Raw genomic sequence first — 16,743 nt, forward strand, 5'->3', positions numbered from 1 at the left:
TGTTCAATGGCAACCCTTCTTTGTCTGTAAGACTTTGATACTTTCCGATTCAAATAATACAAGAAAAAACTTCATCTCTTATCCTCATTTGTTTTTGGTTTCCATCACATTTAGTTTATTGATTACATATGAGGATAGTTTACCTTAAATTCGCTTCAACACAACAGTAAAGCTTATAATATATTTTGGTTCTGTAGTTGTAGCCAAATCCTGACATAATATGATTGAGCTTATCATATAATTTGTCCATTATTTTCCTCTCCATACTGGTGTGAAACCAGGGCCTCTGTGAAGCGTCTGATCTCTTTACCAACCTTATCAAAATCACTCCATACGCATTTGTCTCCAATCTCAATCGCAAATGACTCCAGCAGCTCAACGTCAAAGGATCCCTCCCTCTCTACTATATTCTTCATGGCGATGGGAAGTACAATGGCACACTAAAAGAGTCCAACTTTTTCTTCAGAAATTAGTCCCTGATCAGAGTAAAGTAATTAGTTGGCTTTGATTTCACCCTCGAGTTTCATGTATTAACTAATTAATTGGTTCAAATTTATTGGGTACATATATATAAGATATGAAAAAGTCATGCAAGGAGCGAACAGATCATCTCTTTTATGGCCTGAGCAGCTGAGCTAAAAGTTCCCAACGGTAGCAGCTCTCTGTACTTGCAGGATCCGCATGATTCCTTCCGCGGAGTACCAGTATAACACGACCATCAGGTATCATCTCCTGAGAGCGTGAGTTGAGAAATAAACCAAAGTCTTGTTAAAACTGAGCAATATATGCTTCTTTAAAAGCAGGAGGATAGTTAGTCCAAAATCAAGATATGCTTCTATTTTGATTAAGAAAAAACTTGAAACAGAAAAAATAATGTAACTGAATAAACTGTTCCGTGCCTCATTTTGGTGTTGGAGTTGTCCAACTCTTCATCCAGAGGCATTCGGGGTCCCGTTGTCCAGTCAGTGGACGGGGCCCGCTCCTTGGTGAGTAGGCAGGGGTTGCAGGGCAGCACCCCCGAGCCCGTAGATGGTTTGGGCTTTTTCTATGTACAACTGTAAATGATTTCTTTAATTTATTAATTTCTTATTGGGTTTGAACTTATGAATATGAATCCTTATAATATTAGGTTTTAGTAATTTAAATTTAGTATATAAATATATTTTTCTTTTGTAATAAGTGATAACAAATCATTGGACAAATTACTTCATTGTAAACGAGAGAGATGTGATAATATCGAAATAATATTGATTATGTTAGACATAGTCTGTTAATTGAGTGAACCAATGTAAATCGCGTGTATCTCTTCTTTTATTTTATTGTTTATGATTTATGTGTTTTTCTATTATTTTGGTTTCAGATATCTGTATTTCGCTAATTTGGACTAACTTTAGCCTAATCAATCTCTTATGTATAACTGAGGCCCATTTATCAGATAAAAAACAAAGAATAATACTACACTAACAACCACCTCTCACAAACTTTCTCTCACAATTCTGATACAGCAGCTCGCAATTGGTTAGTTCATTATGAGTCTCATAAGGTTCCTACTAATTAATTATGAACTGTCACATCCAGTTGTGAGAGAAAGTTTGTGAAAAATGATTGTTGGTGTAGTATTACTAAAAAAACAAAAGCCACAAAGAAATGAAATAATTAACACACTTCACAGTAATTATTTCCTTTATTCCAATTCATATGATAAGTTTAGCTTACAATCTCCTCAAAACAACAACAAAGCTTATGACTTCGCTAGGTTCTGTACGTGTAGCCAAATCCTGAAGTACTATTTGGGCAAATTTATCATACAATTTGTCAAGTATTTCCTCACCAAAGTGGTGTGAAACCATGGACTCTGTGAAAGATCTCAGGTTTTTAATAAATTTTTCATCGCTGCTCCATACGCTTTTGTCTCCCATCTCAATTGGAAATGTCTCCAGGACCTCAAGTTCAAAGGATCCCTCCCTGTCCACTATATTCTTCACTTCTTTTTCCGATGGAATGTAATATGGTACATTAAAAGAGTCTAACTTCTCTTCAGGAATCACTCCCTGAGGAATAAAAATAGAACAAATTTAAACGATATGAAGCCATAATTCAACAGAAAAAATTCTCTTAAGTGGGAGACTTTGAAGTTACCAGAGAAACCATGTCAGCTATGGCCTCAGCTAAAGGTTCCCAGGGCTCTCCATTTGTAGGATCTTCTGATAGTCTTCCGTTGATTATCAAGATAACACGACCCTCTCGTATCATCTCATGAGAGCGTGACTTGAGAAACAAGCTGAAGTCTTCTTCAAATTGAGCAAGATATTCTTCTTTAAGAGCGGCTGGGCTAGTTTTAGATATGAAAACTTTCCCCTTGTTTAATGGCAACCCTTCTTTGTCCATAAGTCTGGGTACCTATCGTTTAATAAAAAGTAATTAATCATGTAAATCCTAGATAATACCTCACCACGATTACGGAGATATTAAATATGTTGAAAAATGGCTTTTAACAAAATCACATGGGGTAGAAGTGATAATAGAGAAAGGTTTAGCGACTTATATAAAGTAGGTCAAAATGAGTTAGTTTATCCCACATTGAAAAAGAATGAAAAGTGGAAAACTTTTGGGGTCTATATATAAGGATCTAAATCAATGTTATTTGTATCCCAAGTTGTAATTCCATTATACTTCTTTTGTTTAGGGTTCTTTCTTTAAAGACTCTTTAGTTTGCAAGTTTTGTTGTATTTCCCATTTGTTTTGGGAAATACAACAAATACCCAAAACAAAGGGGAGATACAACAAAACTTGCAAACTAAAGGGTCCTTAAAGAAAGAACCCTAAACAAAAGAAGTATAATAGAATTACAACTTGGGATACAAATAGCATTGATTTAGGTCCTTATATATAGGCCCAAAAGTTTCCCACTTTTCATTCCTTTTCAATGTGGGACAAATTAACTCATTTTGATCTATTACATATAAGTCCCTAAACTTTTCTCCATTATCACTTCTACCCCATGTGATTTTGCTAAAAGCCATTTTTCAACAAATCTCCACCTTGGCGAATTACCAAATCTGCAAAATTTTGTATTCTTCTGCCAAATTTTGCAACACCTTCAAATGCACCAAAAGGCACAGTCAAGCTCGCAGGATGTTCATCAAGTTCAAACAATAAATGAACTTGACCCTTGTCACTACTGAAGTTAACATGTCTGCAGGATTATCTTCTGTGCCAATCTTCTGGAGAATCATTTTCTCATTTTCAATATAATCCCACACAAAAACTAAACCAATATCTATAGTACATAAAATATACTATAGAAACCATTTCACAACTTGCAAATGTCATTTACCAGGATCATGCATATGCCTGCTCACCATACTAACTGCTTGTGAAATATCAGGCCTTGTGTACCCATGACCCATCATACATTGATCAAATCGCTTGTACCACTGTCTTGGTGACTACTTCAAACTATATAGCGATTTCTTCAATCTACAAACCCAAGTTTTCTTTCTAGCAACCCTATAATCATCTGGCTGAGTCTTGTAGATTTCCTCTTCCAAACTACCATGTGAAAACACGATTTTCACATCCAATTGAACTAGTTCGAAATTAAACTGTGCCACCAAGGTTAGCAAAATTAGAATGGAAGAATACTTTACCACAGGAGAAAACACTTCACTGTAATCAAATCCTTCCATTTTAGCGTATCTCTTTACTACTAACCTAACCTTGTGTCAAACATCTTCTCTATTAGGAAGTCCCTTCTTCTTTGCATTCACCCATTTGTACCCAATCGCCTTCTTATGTAGGGATCGCATTTCATCATTCATGGCCGATTTCCGTGATTCACAATTTGAACTAGAGGTGGATGGTAGGCTAACTAGACAGAAATCTGACTCATCCTCTTCACGCTCAACAACGCATGCATCAGAAGTAGCTTTGCCCTCTTTCTTTTGAACTTCGGACAATCTTTCTTCCAATGCCCATTCTCACGACAAAAGGCACATTGATCCCAACCGAGTTTTCCCTTCGAACGAGATCTTTCTCTTCTCTCATTCTTATGACTCTGACTCCACCCTCCTGCTACAAGTGCTTCTGCTGACTCATCTCTATTCTCCTTCTGATCCTTCTTCCGAATTTCATGATTGGACAGAGCAGAACAAACTTCTTCAAAGGACAATTTTTCTTTCCCATGAAGAAGTGTAATACTAAGATGATCCAACTCATCCGGAAGAGATCTAATTAGCAACATAGCTTTATGTTCATCTTTGAATGTTTCATCCAAATTTAACAAATCAGTAATTAATCTGTTAAATGTATCAATATGGCTACTGATATTTGTACCTAGTCTCAACTGAAGACGAAACAGTCTTTTCATTAAATAGAGCCGATTCTCATTACTTCTTTTCATATATTTGTTTTCCAGCGCCTTCCATAACTTATTGGCAGACTTCTCTTTCATGAATGGATATTTCTGCTCTCTACAAAGACATGAGCGAATCAATGTTATTTGTATCCCAAGTTGTAATTTCATTATACTTCTTTTGTTTAGGGTTCTTTCTTTAAGGACCCTTTAGTTTGCAAGTTTTGTTGTATCTCCCATTTGTTTTGGGTATTTGTTGTATTGCCCAAAAGTTTGTAATATTGTTTGGAGATAGTGGAGTTTTCTTTTGCAGCGCCCGAGGACGTAGGTTTCAATACCGAACCTCGTTAATTCCTGGTATTCTTTATTTTTGCATTTAATTTTGGCAATTTATTTATGCTTTACTACTTGTATTATTATATTCAATAAGCTAGCGTTAGAGTTTATGTTTCCGTTGCATAACAATTGGTATCAGAGCCTAGGTTTAGGACAGTGAGTAGCTATTTGTATGGTTATATGCATGTCTAGGAAAATTCTGTCAAAAAGACGATAAAAGTCTAAGGAGACTGGATTTTAAGTGGGACCATTTGTGACCCCTCCATTGTTTCCTGGGAATTTTCCTGGTGCGTATTTAATCATTTCAGCACTTNAGAGACTCAACTACCTTCTCTAGTGCAGGCTTGGACATAGCCACTACTTTTTGCTGTATCGCAAATTAATAACTGTAAGTTCATAGCAAGCCATGGAACCAAAACAAAAGTTAAGAAAATAAATCATACCGTAAATGAACGGTTCTGAAAGAAGCCACTTTCTCCATCTCCTTTGCTCATGAAAAGCATATTCTTCACCTCCATGGTGTCTCTTTCTGTTTCTGGCAGTATCTCCTTTGATTTTTGTACTATATAAACTACATGTACATGTTTAAATTTATTCCTATTCCATTGAAGGAGAGAAGGAGCTACAAAACAAAAATAACCGCTAATAATTCACTTGAATTGGTCATTGTATCAGACTTTGCAGAGTCCACCGACCCAATTGTTTTAATTTAATGGGTAGTGGCCATTATTAGGTTCTTACTACGTAAACAAACACATCAGTAGACTTTCAGCTACCTTATTTTATATTCTTCTTTCTTGATCGATCACCAGTAATTCAACAACCCAAGTGTAAGAATAATGGCAATAAAAGAATAAAAAATCAAGAATAAGAATAAATAGCCAAGTTGTCTTTGTTCCATGAAGATTCTTGTTTAACCAAAGAAAAATAAAGAACAAGAAACAGAGAAAAGATTCTAGAGAAGACGAGAAAGAATTGTGAATTTCTTCTTCTAATTTTTCTAGCTGAAATCTGTTACAAGGTAGCAATGTTTTTATACATTGAATATAGAGTAAAACGCACCGTTTTCCACTTAAGTTTTATTCTATTACAACACAACCCAGATATTTGTTTTATTACAAACACAACCCATTCTTCTACCTGCGTTCCAATATTCCTTACAAAAGCAAGAAACATCATGCATCATCAAGGAGAAGGTAAACGAACATTTCTCCTAAGCACAAGAATGATGCTTGTGATCTTGTGTGGCTCTGTTTGTCTCGCTAAATCTCGGATTAAAATATGAGTAAAATTCTCATACAATTTATCAAGTATTTCTATTCCGAATTGGTGTAACATCATGGACTCTGTAAAGGATCTGATGTTTTGAGCAATTTTTTCTTCGTTATCCCAGATGGCCTTATCTCCATTCTCAATATAAAATGTGTCAAGTTGCTCGATTGCAAAAGACCCTTCTCTGTCCACTACATCCTTCACTTCCTCTGGTGACGCCATGTAGTATGGTATATTAAACGAGTCTAACTTTTCTTCAGCAATCAGTCCCTAAANTTTTTAGTCATTTTATAATAAAATGTACTTATAAGCCACATTTTACCAAACATGTCAACTACTTATCAGTCACTTATAAGTACTTTAACCAAACACGTAATTGCTTAAAATCTCAAATGCTTATAAGCTAAAATTAGCTTATAAGTACTTGTTGCTTATAAGCTAATTTTCATAAGCTTAGACAAACACCCCCTAAGCCAATCCACAGACCATGTTCTAGAATAAATTGAAATATTTTCCTTAAAGAACGGAAATCATTTCTCTTGATACATACTAACTACTTCAATTAATGTTGTCTCACCTTAGCGTGAAGCTTCAACCTGAATCCAAGAATTATACCGGCACGCCAACGCAATAGAATGTTTCCAAGTTAGCCCACATAGCCACATGCTGCCACCCACATCCTCTAGTCACCCCTGTCACACATGGTTAATCCCTCAGTATAGATGGAAAATTAATTTGATGCATGCAAAAATGGATATATTTAGTATTGTATATATAAAAACCTCATTGGCGGCTTCAATGGCGGAAATTAACGCCACAAAGGCCACTAATTCTATTGCCTCAATCAAGCGATTATGTTGAAACATTGATATTTTGCTGGAAATTTAACTGAAAATTCAGTTGGTTTTGAAAATATTTTGGCACCAAAGGAGCACTCTGTCTGCCTACTATCTGCCATGAATGGAGCTGCTGTGGTTGTTAGATTTTGGTGTCATGTTTAGGTGCTCTCAGCTATGATTTAGGGTGTATTAGTTATAAATATTGTTTTTAAATTTCAAACCTGTAAATGTACTGATTGTTGTAACAGTAAGCATTTTGGTTGTATAAAATTGTAATGTTAATTATAATGAAAAATAACTTTCGCTCAACTCAATTTCCTCTCCTCTTTCCTTAGTATTCACCGACACTAAACACCAACAATTGGTATCAAAGCCACATTAAAACCTGAAATCTCTCCCCCCCACATTCAATCATCCATCTTAGCTCAAGAACATCTTGTTCCAGTCTTCTTATTCTTCCTGCTTCAAATATCTAAACTGTACCAATGGCTGCTCAACCAGCCTTGATGTCACCTCCAGTGTTCAATGGAGAATGTTATCATATATGGGCTGTAAAAATGAAGGCTTTTCTCCGGGGTTAGGAGCTGTGGTAGTATGTGGAAAAGAACAGGTAGCCACCACTGTTGGGACAAAATCCCACTCTGAATCAGATTCAAATGCATTGAGAGCCCTATCCCACATCCATGCTACTGTAACAGACCTTGTATTCACAAGGATTATGGCATATAAAACTCCAAATGAGGCGTGGGATAAGTTGAGAGAGGAATACATGGGAAGCAACACAACAAGGAATATATAGGTGCTGAATATAAGAAGAGAGTTTGAGATGTTGAGGATGCAAGAACCAGAGATGGTTAAGGAGTATGTTGACGGGTTGATGAGTGTTGTCAACAAAATTAGGCTGCTTGGAGTGGAGTTGACAGATAGGAGAGTTGTGGAGAAGGTCTTAGTAAGCTTGCCCGAAAGAGTTGAGTCCAAAATCTCCTATCTTGAGGACTCAAGGGATATGGGGTAGATTACTTTTACAAAGTTGGTTCATGTGTTGCAAGCACAAGAGCAAAGAAGGTTGTTGAGGTAAGAAGATGCAAGTGAGGGTGCAATGATGGCAACTCACAAAAGTAAATCAGTTCAAGGGAACAATAGGAGATATGCCGGTGATAAAAAGGGGAAAGAAATGAGCAATAGTCAGTGGAGAAAACCAGGTGGGATAAGGAATATCCACCTTGCTCTCACTGTAAAAGGAATGGACATTCTGAGAAAAGATATTGGTTTAAGTCAGGGATACAGTGCAAGGCCTGACAACAGTTTGGCCATATAGAGAGGGTCTGCAAGAACAAAGGAGAGTAGTCCAAAAGCAAGCTCAGGCGACTGATGATCAACAACCAGAGCAAGGGGCATAACAACTATTTATAGCCTCCTACAGTGCAACACCAATAAGCTATGAAGGCTGGCTGGTTGATAGTGAATGTACAAACCATATGACACCAAACCTGCGAGACTTTGTCAAATTGAATCCAGCACATTGGTCCAGAACCAAGGTTGCAAATGGTGAGTTTGTTAAAGTAAGGGGAAGGGAGATGTTGCTGTCCAGACTTCAATAGGTACAAAACTCATTACCAATGTACTCTATGCACCGGAAATTAGTCAAAGTCTTCTTAGTGTAGGACAAATGTTGGAAAATAATTATGTCTTGAATTTTGAGAATCAAACATGTCAAATTTTGGACAATAAAGGGTGTGAACTGATGAGAGATAAAATGGTGGGAAAGAGCGTCCATATTAAGTCGAAAAAAACTGAAGTTAGAGCTTGTAATGTAAGGGTAGATGAGTTTGAAACATGGCATAAGAGACTTGGTCACTTTCATTATCAAGGTCTCAAGGAAATTCAGACCAAAAAATTGGTCCAGAATCTGCCTGAATAGAGGAGAGTAAGATTGTATGTCCAGCTTATCAACTTGGCAAGTTGAGTAGGCAACCTTTCCCTGTAAACCAAGCCTGGAGAGCATTTGGAAAACTTTAGCTTATTCATACAGACGTGTATGGACCTATGAAGACACTATCATTAAGCAGAAGTAGGTACTTTGTATTGTTTATAGATGACTGGTCCAAGATGTGTTAGGAGTACTTTATGAAGCAAAAAGAAGAGGTGGCTTGTGTGTTTAAGCAATTTAAGCAGCTGGTGGAAAACCAAATTGGAAAAACAATCAAAACCTTGAGAAGTGACAATAGTACTGAATACACTTCTCAAGAGTTTGAGCAAGTATGCAAGGAAGTTGGAATTAGGCATCAATATAGCAGCCCCTACACTCCACAACAAAATGGAGTCAGTGAGAGGAAGAACATATCAGTTATGGAGATGATAAGGTGTATGGTGGCTGAGAAGAAGTTGCCAAAGAATTTTTGGGCAGAAGCTATCAACACAGCAGTGTTCTTGCTCAATAGGCTTCCTACAAAAGCCTTAGTCAGCCAAACCCCTATTAAGCCTGGTATGGAGTTAAACCAGTAGTAGACAACCTCAAAATATTTGGGAGCATATGTTACATGTTAATTCCAACAGTAAAAAGATCTAAGCTGGATGAGAAGGCCTTAATTGGCATTTTTATTGGCTATAATAGCAAATCCAAAGCCTATAAGGCGTATGTTCCAGAAACCAAAAGAATTTTGATTTCCAAGGATGTCAAAATAGATGAGGATGGAGTTTGGAATTAGGAAGAAAGTAGAGCTGATGTGGAGACAAAACCAAAATGGACAGAAGCTGTTAGTGATCAGATTCTTGAAGATGATGAGAGTGATGTAGAAGAGGAACTCTCAGTTAGAGGTACCAGACCTTTAGCTGAGGTTTATGAGAGATGCAACATGGCTTCACTTGAACCAATAAGCTACTTTGTAGCAGCAAAATCAAAGGTTTGGAGAGTTGCCATGAAGGAGGAGCTGGCAATGATTGAGAAGAACCAAACTTGGAACCTGGTAGACAGACCTCAGAACAGAAAAATAATCCAAGTCAAATTGATTTTCAAGAGGAAATTTAATCCGGATGGCTCAGTCCTTAAGCACAAAGCTAGGCTGGTTGTCAAAGGTTTTGCTCAGCAATATGAGGTTAACTTCTTGGATACCTTTGCACCAGTTGCTAGGCATGATACAATTAGATTATTACTTGCAGTGGCAGCACAGTTTGGATGGAAAATCTGTCAGTTGGACATTAAATCAGCCTTCCTCAATGGATGGCTGAATGCGGAAATATATGTTGAACAAGCAAAAGGGTACAAGATTAGAGGAAGAGAAGATAAAGTTTATCTTCTAAAGAAGGTCTTGTATGGCCTAAAATAGGCACCAAAGGCCTGGTATAGCAGGATCAATGATCACCTATTGAGCTTGGATTTTGTGAGAAGTCCAAATGAACATACATTGTATGTTAGAGAGATTGATGAAGATGTGATGATTATCTCTTTGTATGTTGATGATCTTCTTATGACAGGGAGTAAACCAACTCAACTGGAAGAGTTCAAGAAATCCATGCTTGATGAGTTTGAGATGACAGATTTAGGAGAAATGTCTTACTTTCTCAGGATGTAGGTTTATCAAAGTTCAACTGGAATTTTTGTCAACCAAGAGAAGTATGCAAGTGAAGTTTTAAGGAAATTCAATATGGAGAATTGCAAACCAGTGGACATTCCATTGGTTCCTAATCAAAAGCTGTCAAAAGATGATAATGCAGAAAGTGTTGATGAAGGGCAGTATAGGAGTTTGATTGGCTATTTGCTAGACTTAACAGCAACCAAACCTGATATCATGTTTGCTACAAGCTTGTTGTCCAGGTTTATGAATCAGCCCAAGGAAACACACTTCAAAGCTGCAAAAAGAGTGTTAAGATATGTAAAAGGTAGCACCAACTTTGGAGTATGGTTTAGGAGGTCAGAAAACTTTGATTTGGTGGGATTTTCTGATAGTGATTAGGGTGGTTCTATGGAAGACATGAAGAGCACTTCAGGGTATGCCTTCTTCCTGAATTATGGTACAATCTGCTGGCTCTCAAAAAAGCAGGAAACCATGGCACAATCCACAGAAGAAGCTGAATACATTTTGGCTGCAGCTGCTGTGAATCAAGCTGTTTAGCTGAGAAAAATTCTGGAAGATTTGAAACTAAAGCAAAGACATCCTACTGCAATTATGTGTGACAACCAATCAGTTGTGGCTATGGCTAAAAATCTAGTTCACCATGGAAGAACTAAACACATAAAGATCAAGTTCCATGCGGTTAGAGAAGTTGAGCAAGAAGGGGAAGTTAAGTTGGTTCATTACAGAGGTGAGGATCAAGTGGCTGATATCTTGACTAAGGGATTGTCCAAAACCAAGTTTGAAGACTTTAGGCCCAAACTTGGTGTTTCCAACAAAAATATCAAGGAGGAGTGTTGAAACAGTGATATTTTGTTGGAAATTTAACTGAAAATTCAGTTGGTTTAGAAAATATTTTGGCACCAAAGGAGCACTTTGTCTATCCATTGTCTGCCGTGAATGGAGCTGCTGTGGTTGTTAGATTTTGGTATTATGTTTAGGTGCTCTCAGCTATGATTAAGGGTGTATTAGTTATAAATCTTGTTTTTAAATTTCAAACCTGTAAATGCACTGATTAGTTGGTGTAACAATAAGCATTTTGGTTGTATAAAATTGTAATATTAATTGCAATGAAAAATAACTTTCGCTCAACTCAATTTCTTCTCCTCTTTCCTTTGTACTCACCGGCACTAAACACCAACAGATTCTTTCTCTGTAAACTCTTATAATAGTACAAGCAAGCACTATCAAGCTTATCAGAGATAATTACGTGGCCTGGAATTTTCAGGTTCTTCCTAACATTCGATCAAATGATCTTGAAAGCAAAAATGATGGTTCAAAAGTACCGCCAATTAAGTTTTTGAATATTAAATTTGAGAGCTTCTTGATGTCTAGTGTCTGATGATGATGATCCAGTGATGCATATCATAGGTGGACTAAATACAGGGTACGATAATAAAATAAGGAAAGGAAAAGATAAAATAAAGAAAAAGTTAAGGGAAAGTGATTTTTAGTCCCGGCAAATTAGTCTTTATCCACCACGTTTTTCTTTGACAAGTTTAATTTTGATGATATAAATTTTGTAAATATATTTATTTTCTATTTTCTATTATTTTTAAATTTTAAACTGTAATTCTTAAATAAACTTTAAATCTAAATTTTCTAAACTTTTTTTTTTAATATCAAATATATTATTAATAGTATGAGAAAATAATTACACAATGGAATGAATCTGAATCTGAATTTGAAGAAGAAAAAAAGTAGGTTTCAAGTTTAAAATTCTGAAAAAGGGGTATAACAAGAAACCTAATCAAGAATTTGGGGAAAAGTGGTATAAAGAAAACTCTAATTAAGTTTCAAATTGAGAAAAATTAGTATAATAAAAAACCATAATTAAGTTTGAAATTAAAAAAAAATGGTGCAAATAAAAATCCCAATTAAACTTAATTAAGTTTCAAATTGAGAAAAATTAGTATAATAAAAAACCATAATTAAGTTTGAAATTAAAAAAAAAAATGGTGCAAATAAAAATCCCAATTAAACTTAATTAAGAAGGGCTATCTTCTGTATTAAATGAGTTTTAAAGAGATTTAAAAAAAATATATATATAATAGAGATGCACTTAGTAATAGATCTATTGGCACCTCCCTAACAGACTAAAAAAGCCTAACTTTAGAAAATAAAAATTATAACGACAATTTTATCCATCAATTAAATTATTAAAATTAACTTTAATTTCCTATTCCTTACAAATATTTTTTACACTCTATTATTATCTCATAAACCTTAATTTTTTGATGCTATCCATAGTTAGTAAATACGGATACACAAAAAAAGGGTACGGGAATTTTACTGGTATGATCGGTAAATGGTGAAAAATATGTTTGAAAAATTTGTCATAAAATTCGGATATGGAAAAATACGGTATGAGTTTAATACGATACATTGTCATATACATTTTAAAAATACGGTCATAAAATTCGGATACGAAAAAAATACGTACAGGTTTAATACGGTATATTATCAATAACGTTTTGAAAAATACGGCAATATCAATCCTAGTTTTAGCATTTTTCATAGACCATTTGGTTAAAATCTATATAGCATTTCAAATATACGGGTACGGCAAAAAAAGGTACGGGAATTTTACGGGTATGTTAGCAAACGGTGAAAAATATGTTTAAAAATTCGATAAAAACTTAATACGGGAATAATTCACATAATGGCGGCATATATTCGCAAATGATCCATTGGTTCGCGAATAATATTGAATTACTAACTAGGCTATTCAAATCATTTTTAGAACAAAAAAAAAATAGTTGATGAAGTAAGAGATTCAATGAGATATCTAGTTCAAGAAATACAAAATTGTTCATGTTTAATTGCTTCACATATAATTTTATCATTTTCTTTTCATATATATATATATATATATATAATATATATAATATATATATATAATATATATATATTATATATATATTGTGTTTGACTATATCATATTCTGGGGATAGTGAGATTTTTTTTTTTTTTTAAGTTTTAACTTTTTTCTAAACTTTTAATGTAATTATCTAGAATTTTAACTCTTTTAAAGAATAAAAAATAAAATAAGGGGCATTTATAAAAATTTTGGTGTATCATAAACAAAAATTTTAATTTTAAAAATTTAAAATGAGAACAATGCTTCTTTACTCCGTTAACGGGTGTCAATAGCTTCGCTCAATAACAAATTATTTAAGCTTTTGTGTACAAGAGAACTATTGGGCTTCTATTCATTGGCCCATTGACAACAAAAAGACTCTTATATTCATGTTAACAACCCATTTTCATGAAACCCAATACAATCACGCCATAGAAAATGACTTCATGGAAAGTGTCCAATTACCTACTTGTTATGAAATTCATTCCTACTGAAAAAACAGAAACAATCACTGATCTTATATAAAAAAAAAAATCAGAACCCAAATATGTGCTAAAATTAGACCCCATTGCTCAGTACTGCAGCACACAAATATTAATGTAGCCTTTGTAATTGAAAAGTCTTGGATTGGGAAGTGGAAAATAATCAAACTTTTCTTTGTCTCTACACAGATGAATGTTTACTATAACCATAGAGCGAGGAAGTTTGGTTAAACAACAATTGAGGTTTCTTGTCTTGATCTGTTAATGGGAATGCTCATTTGAGTCCATTTTCGACAGAAAGTAATGAATATGAGAGTGGTGGCTTGGCTGAAGAGGCCGCATATTAAGCCAATCCACAGACCCTGTACCAAAATAAATTGAAATATTATAATGAAATAGTGGAAGTAATTTCTCATGAAACATATTAACTACTTCACCTTAGCGTGAAGCTTCAACATGAATCCAAGAATTACGGCGATCGGCATGCCAATGAAATAGAATGTTGCCAAGTTACCCCACAATGCTATATGCTGCCACCCGCATCCTCTAACCACCCCTAAAAATTTGATGCATGCAAATATAGATATGGTATTGTATATATATGTTTACATTTCATCAACATAAAATTTAAATGATGATACAGATTACCTGAAAATATAGCTTGCACAGAATCTAGAACAATTGAGATCATGAGAAAAGGTGTTAAAGAGGAGAATTCCTTTATTATTTCAGGATTTTTGCTGAAGAAGCTAGCCCAGGTGGTGTGGCCAAAGGCTAGAGCCAGAATGAATATAGGGACAAGCATGACAGAGAGCTTGAGCGTCACAACCATGGCATTCTTAGCTCCTTTGATATTTCCTGCACCCAAGTCATTTGACACTCTCGTGCTATCACAAAACACAGGTTTTCTCTTTTAATTTAAAGATTATGGAAACACAAATTACAACGTAGGAGCTTTTGTCACTGACTGACCTTGCAGTTGCACTAACACCGTAGGTAATCATGTAGGCTATGGCTTCTGTATTAATACTGAAAATTACCAAAAAAAAGGAACAAATATTATAGGAAATTTTAAATTATCACTGATCAGTGTAGAACCAAAATGCTTCTGGAAAGAAAAGAAAAAGAAAAAGAACCACTGAAGATTACCACATTGCAACCAAGGAAGTAGTTAGTACCGGTTTTGGCATAGATCCAGCCAAGAACACTAGAATCTCGAAAGCCAAGCTCACCAAGCTGCAAAAGTGTAGAGATCACTGACTAACCGGTTATGAAGAATTCATGAATTCACGCATGTTCTTTAAACGATGAAGATTTTCCACATTCATGAATTCATCTAAAAGAGGCCATAAATAAGATCATCTCTACATAAAGTAAGTGAGGCCGTGATACATGGGAGATTTGGGCACACTTACCAAACCATTGCTGCAGAGGGCAGGGCTAGCTTTAAGGTTGTCCAGATAAAATTGAATGATTCAAGAGAAAATCCTTCCCATGTATGTTCAAATTTCTTTGCAACAAGGACATAAATCGACAACAAAAGGACCGATATCCATAATGAAACTGAAGTTGCCAGTGCCGCTCCCTTGTAACCCAAGGATGTACAATGAACTAAAGCATAACAGACGCCAAAATGAATTCCTGCTGGTAGAGCTGAGAAGAAGACCAGTGGCCAGACAACTGATTGGGTTTGGAGAAATCTTAATATGCTTTGCAAAAATCCATAAGCAAACAGTCCTGGAATAAGGTATTTAATGTATAGAGATGCTTGTTTTGAAACATTATGATCTTGGTGAAGCAAAATGAGAATAGATTCGGTATATAACCAAACAATTGATATAATAAGTGAGAAGAAGAATGATATTATGGTAGATGCTTGTAGATATATCCCCAACAATCTATACTGTTTGGCACCAAATGCTTGGCCACAAAGTGTCTCGAGTGCTCCACTTAATCCAGTCTAAAATAACAAGGAAAGAAAACATATCAATATATATATATATATGGATAGATAGATACCAGGTAAATGGAAGACCTGAAATAGAACATTTAACTATGACTGAACATAATAGAATAAGAAATAATTTGATAAGTTTCAGGTTAAACGAAGAGAAAAAACAAGAAGTTATAATATTCGTAGAATATTATTTTTTTTTTAAATAAACAATTTATAACAGTTTGCATTTTTCAAGATGCGTTAAAATATAGCCTTGTAGATGAAGTGAGGGCGGATCTATCACAAATTTTAGATATTTTTTTTTATTATTTTTTACTCCCTTTGTTAAATTTTACAGTTTACACTTAATTTTTCATTGAATTTATTTTTCTGAAAGTTCGGTTTTCTTATTCGTTGAACATTACACCTTGGTCCCAATATCGGTTTCACTGACTCCGACTCAGGATATACATTGTATCAGGGTGAAGAGATAAGAGTGTTTACCATGAGAACGAAGCCAGAAACAAAGGCCCAAGAGTTGGCGAGTGTGGCTCCGGCAAGCTGAAGGTGGCCAAGGTGACCAGCAAACATGACAGAAATCAAGGTTACGACGTAATAGAAAAGATTGGTAAGAATCATGGGTAATGAAAATAAGAGTTGATTCTTGGTCTCTTCCATGTCACAAAGTTTCTTCCACCAGCTTCTCGTGTTTTCTTCTCCATTATTATCATCATCAACCTCTGAGAATGGAGGAGGGTCAGCTGTCACTTCTGTGAGTGTTGTTCTTCTCTCTGCAGTGGTGTCTTCTGGGGCCATTATGATTTATGAGTTGATAGTATGCTGGACACACTGAAAACAAGTCATTCCTTTTGAACATATAGTCGATAAGTGGAACAATAGAATAGTTTTAAACCAAGACAAAAGGAAGGCTAAATATAATAACAGTAAAGTTTGAGTAATTAAGAACCCGTACAAATAACATAAGAACAGAAACATTTACATTAGTTTTCCACTCGATACTTAATCTTGACCTGTACAAATAATAATGTTGAC

At 35.2% G+C, this 16,743-nt stretch overlaps 2 protein-coding genes across 2 annotated transcripts; both read right to left on the bottom strand.

Annotated features, from left to right (window-relative positions):
- Positions 1–1,712: 1,712 nt before the first annotated feature.
- LOC116111746 (probable caffeine synthase 2) lies at positions 1,713–3,410 on the bottom strand. Its single transcript, XM_031397892.1, has 4 exons — positions 3,338–3,410; positions 3,171–3,280; positions 2,140–2,400; positions 1,713–2,051 (listed from the first exon to the last, which is right to left on the bottom strand). Exons 1-4 carry the CDS (start codon positions 3,408–3,410, stop codon positions 1,713–1,715), a joined length of 783 nt encoding a protein of 260 aa, XP_031253752.1.
- A 10,415-nt stretch (positions 3,411–13,825) lies between these two features.
- LOC116111747 (protein DETOXIFICATION 18-like) lies at positions 13,826–16,506 on the bottom strand. The gene is made up of 7 exons (XM_031397893.1): positions 16,195–16,506; positions 15,170–15,714; positions 14,904–14,990; positions 14,727–14,783; positions 14,403–14,641; positions 14,192–14,310; positions 13,826–14,116 (listed from the first exon to the last, which is right to left on the bottom strand). The coding sequence occupies exons 1-7, from the start codon at positions 16,504–16,506 to the stop codon at positions 13,982–13,984; spliced, it is 1,494 nt and encodes a 497-aa protein (XP_031253753.1). The 3' UTR covers positions 13,826–13,981.
- Positions 16,507–16,743: the final 237 nt, after the last annotated feature.

The sequence above is a fragment of the Pistacia vera genome, unplaced genomic scaffold (assembly GCF_008641045.1).
Source record: "Pistacia vera cultivar Batoury unplaced genomic scaffold, PisVer_v2 Contig65, whole genome shotgun sequence".
NCBI lineage: Eukaryota > Viridiplantae > Streptophyta > Magnoliopsida > Sapindales > Anacardiaceae > Pistacia > Pistacia vera.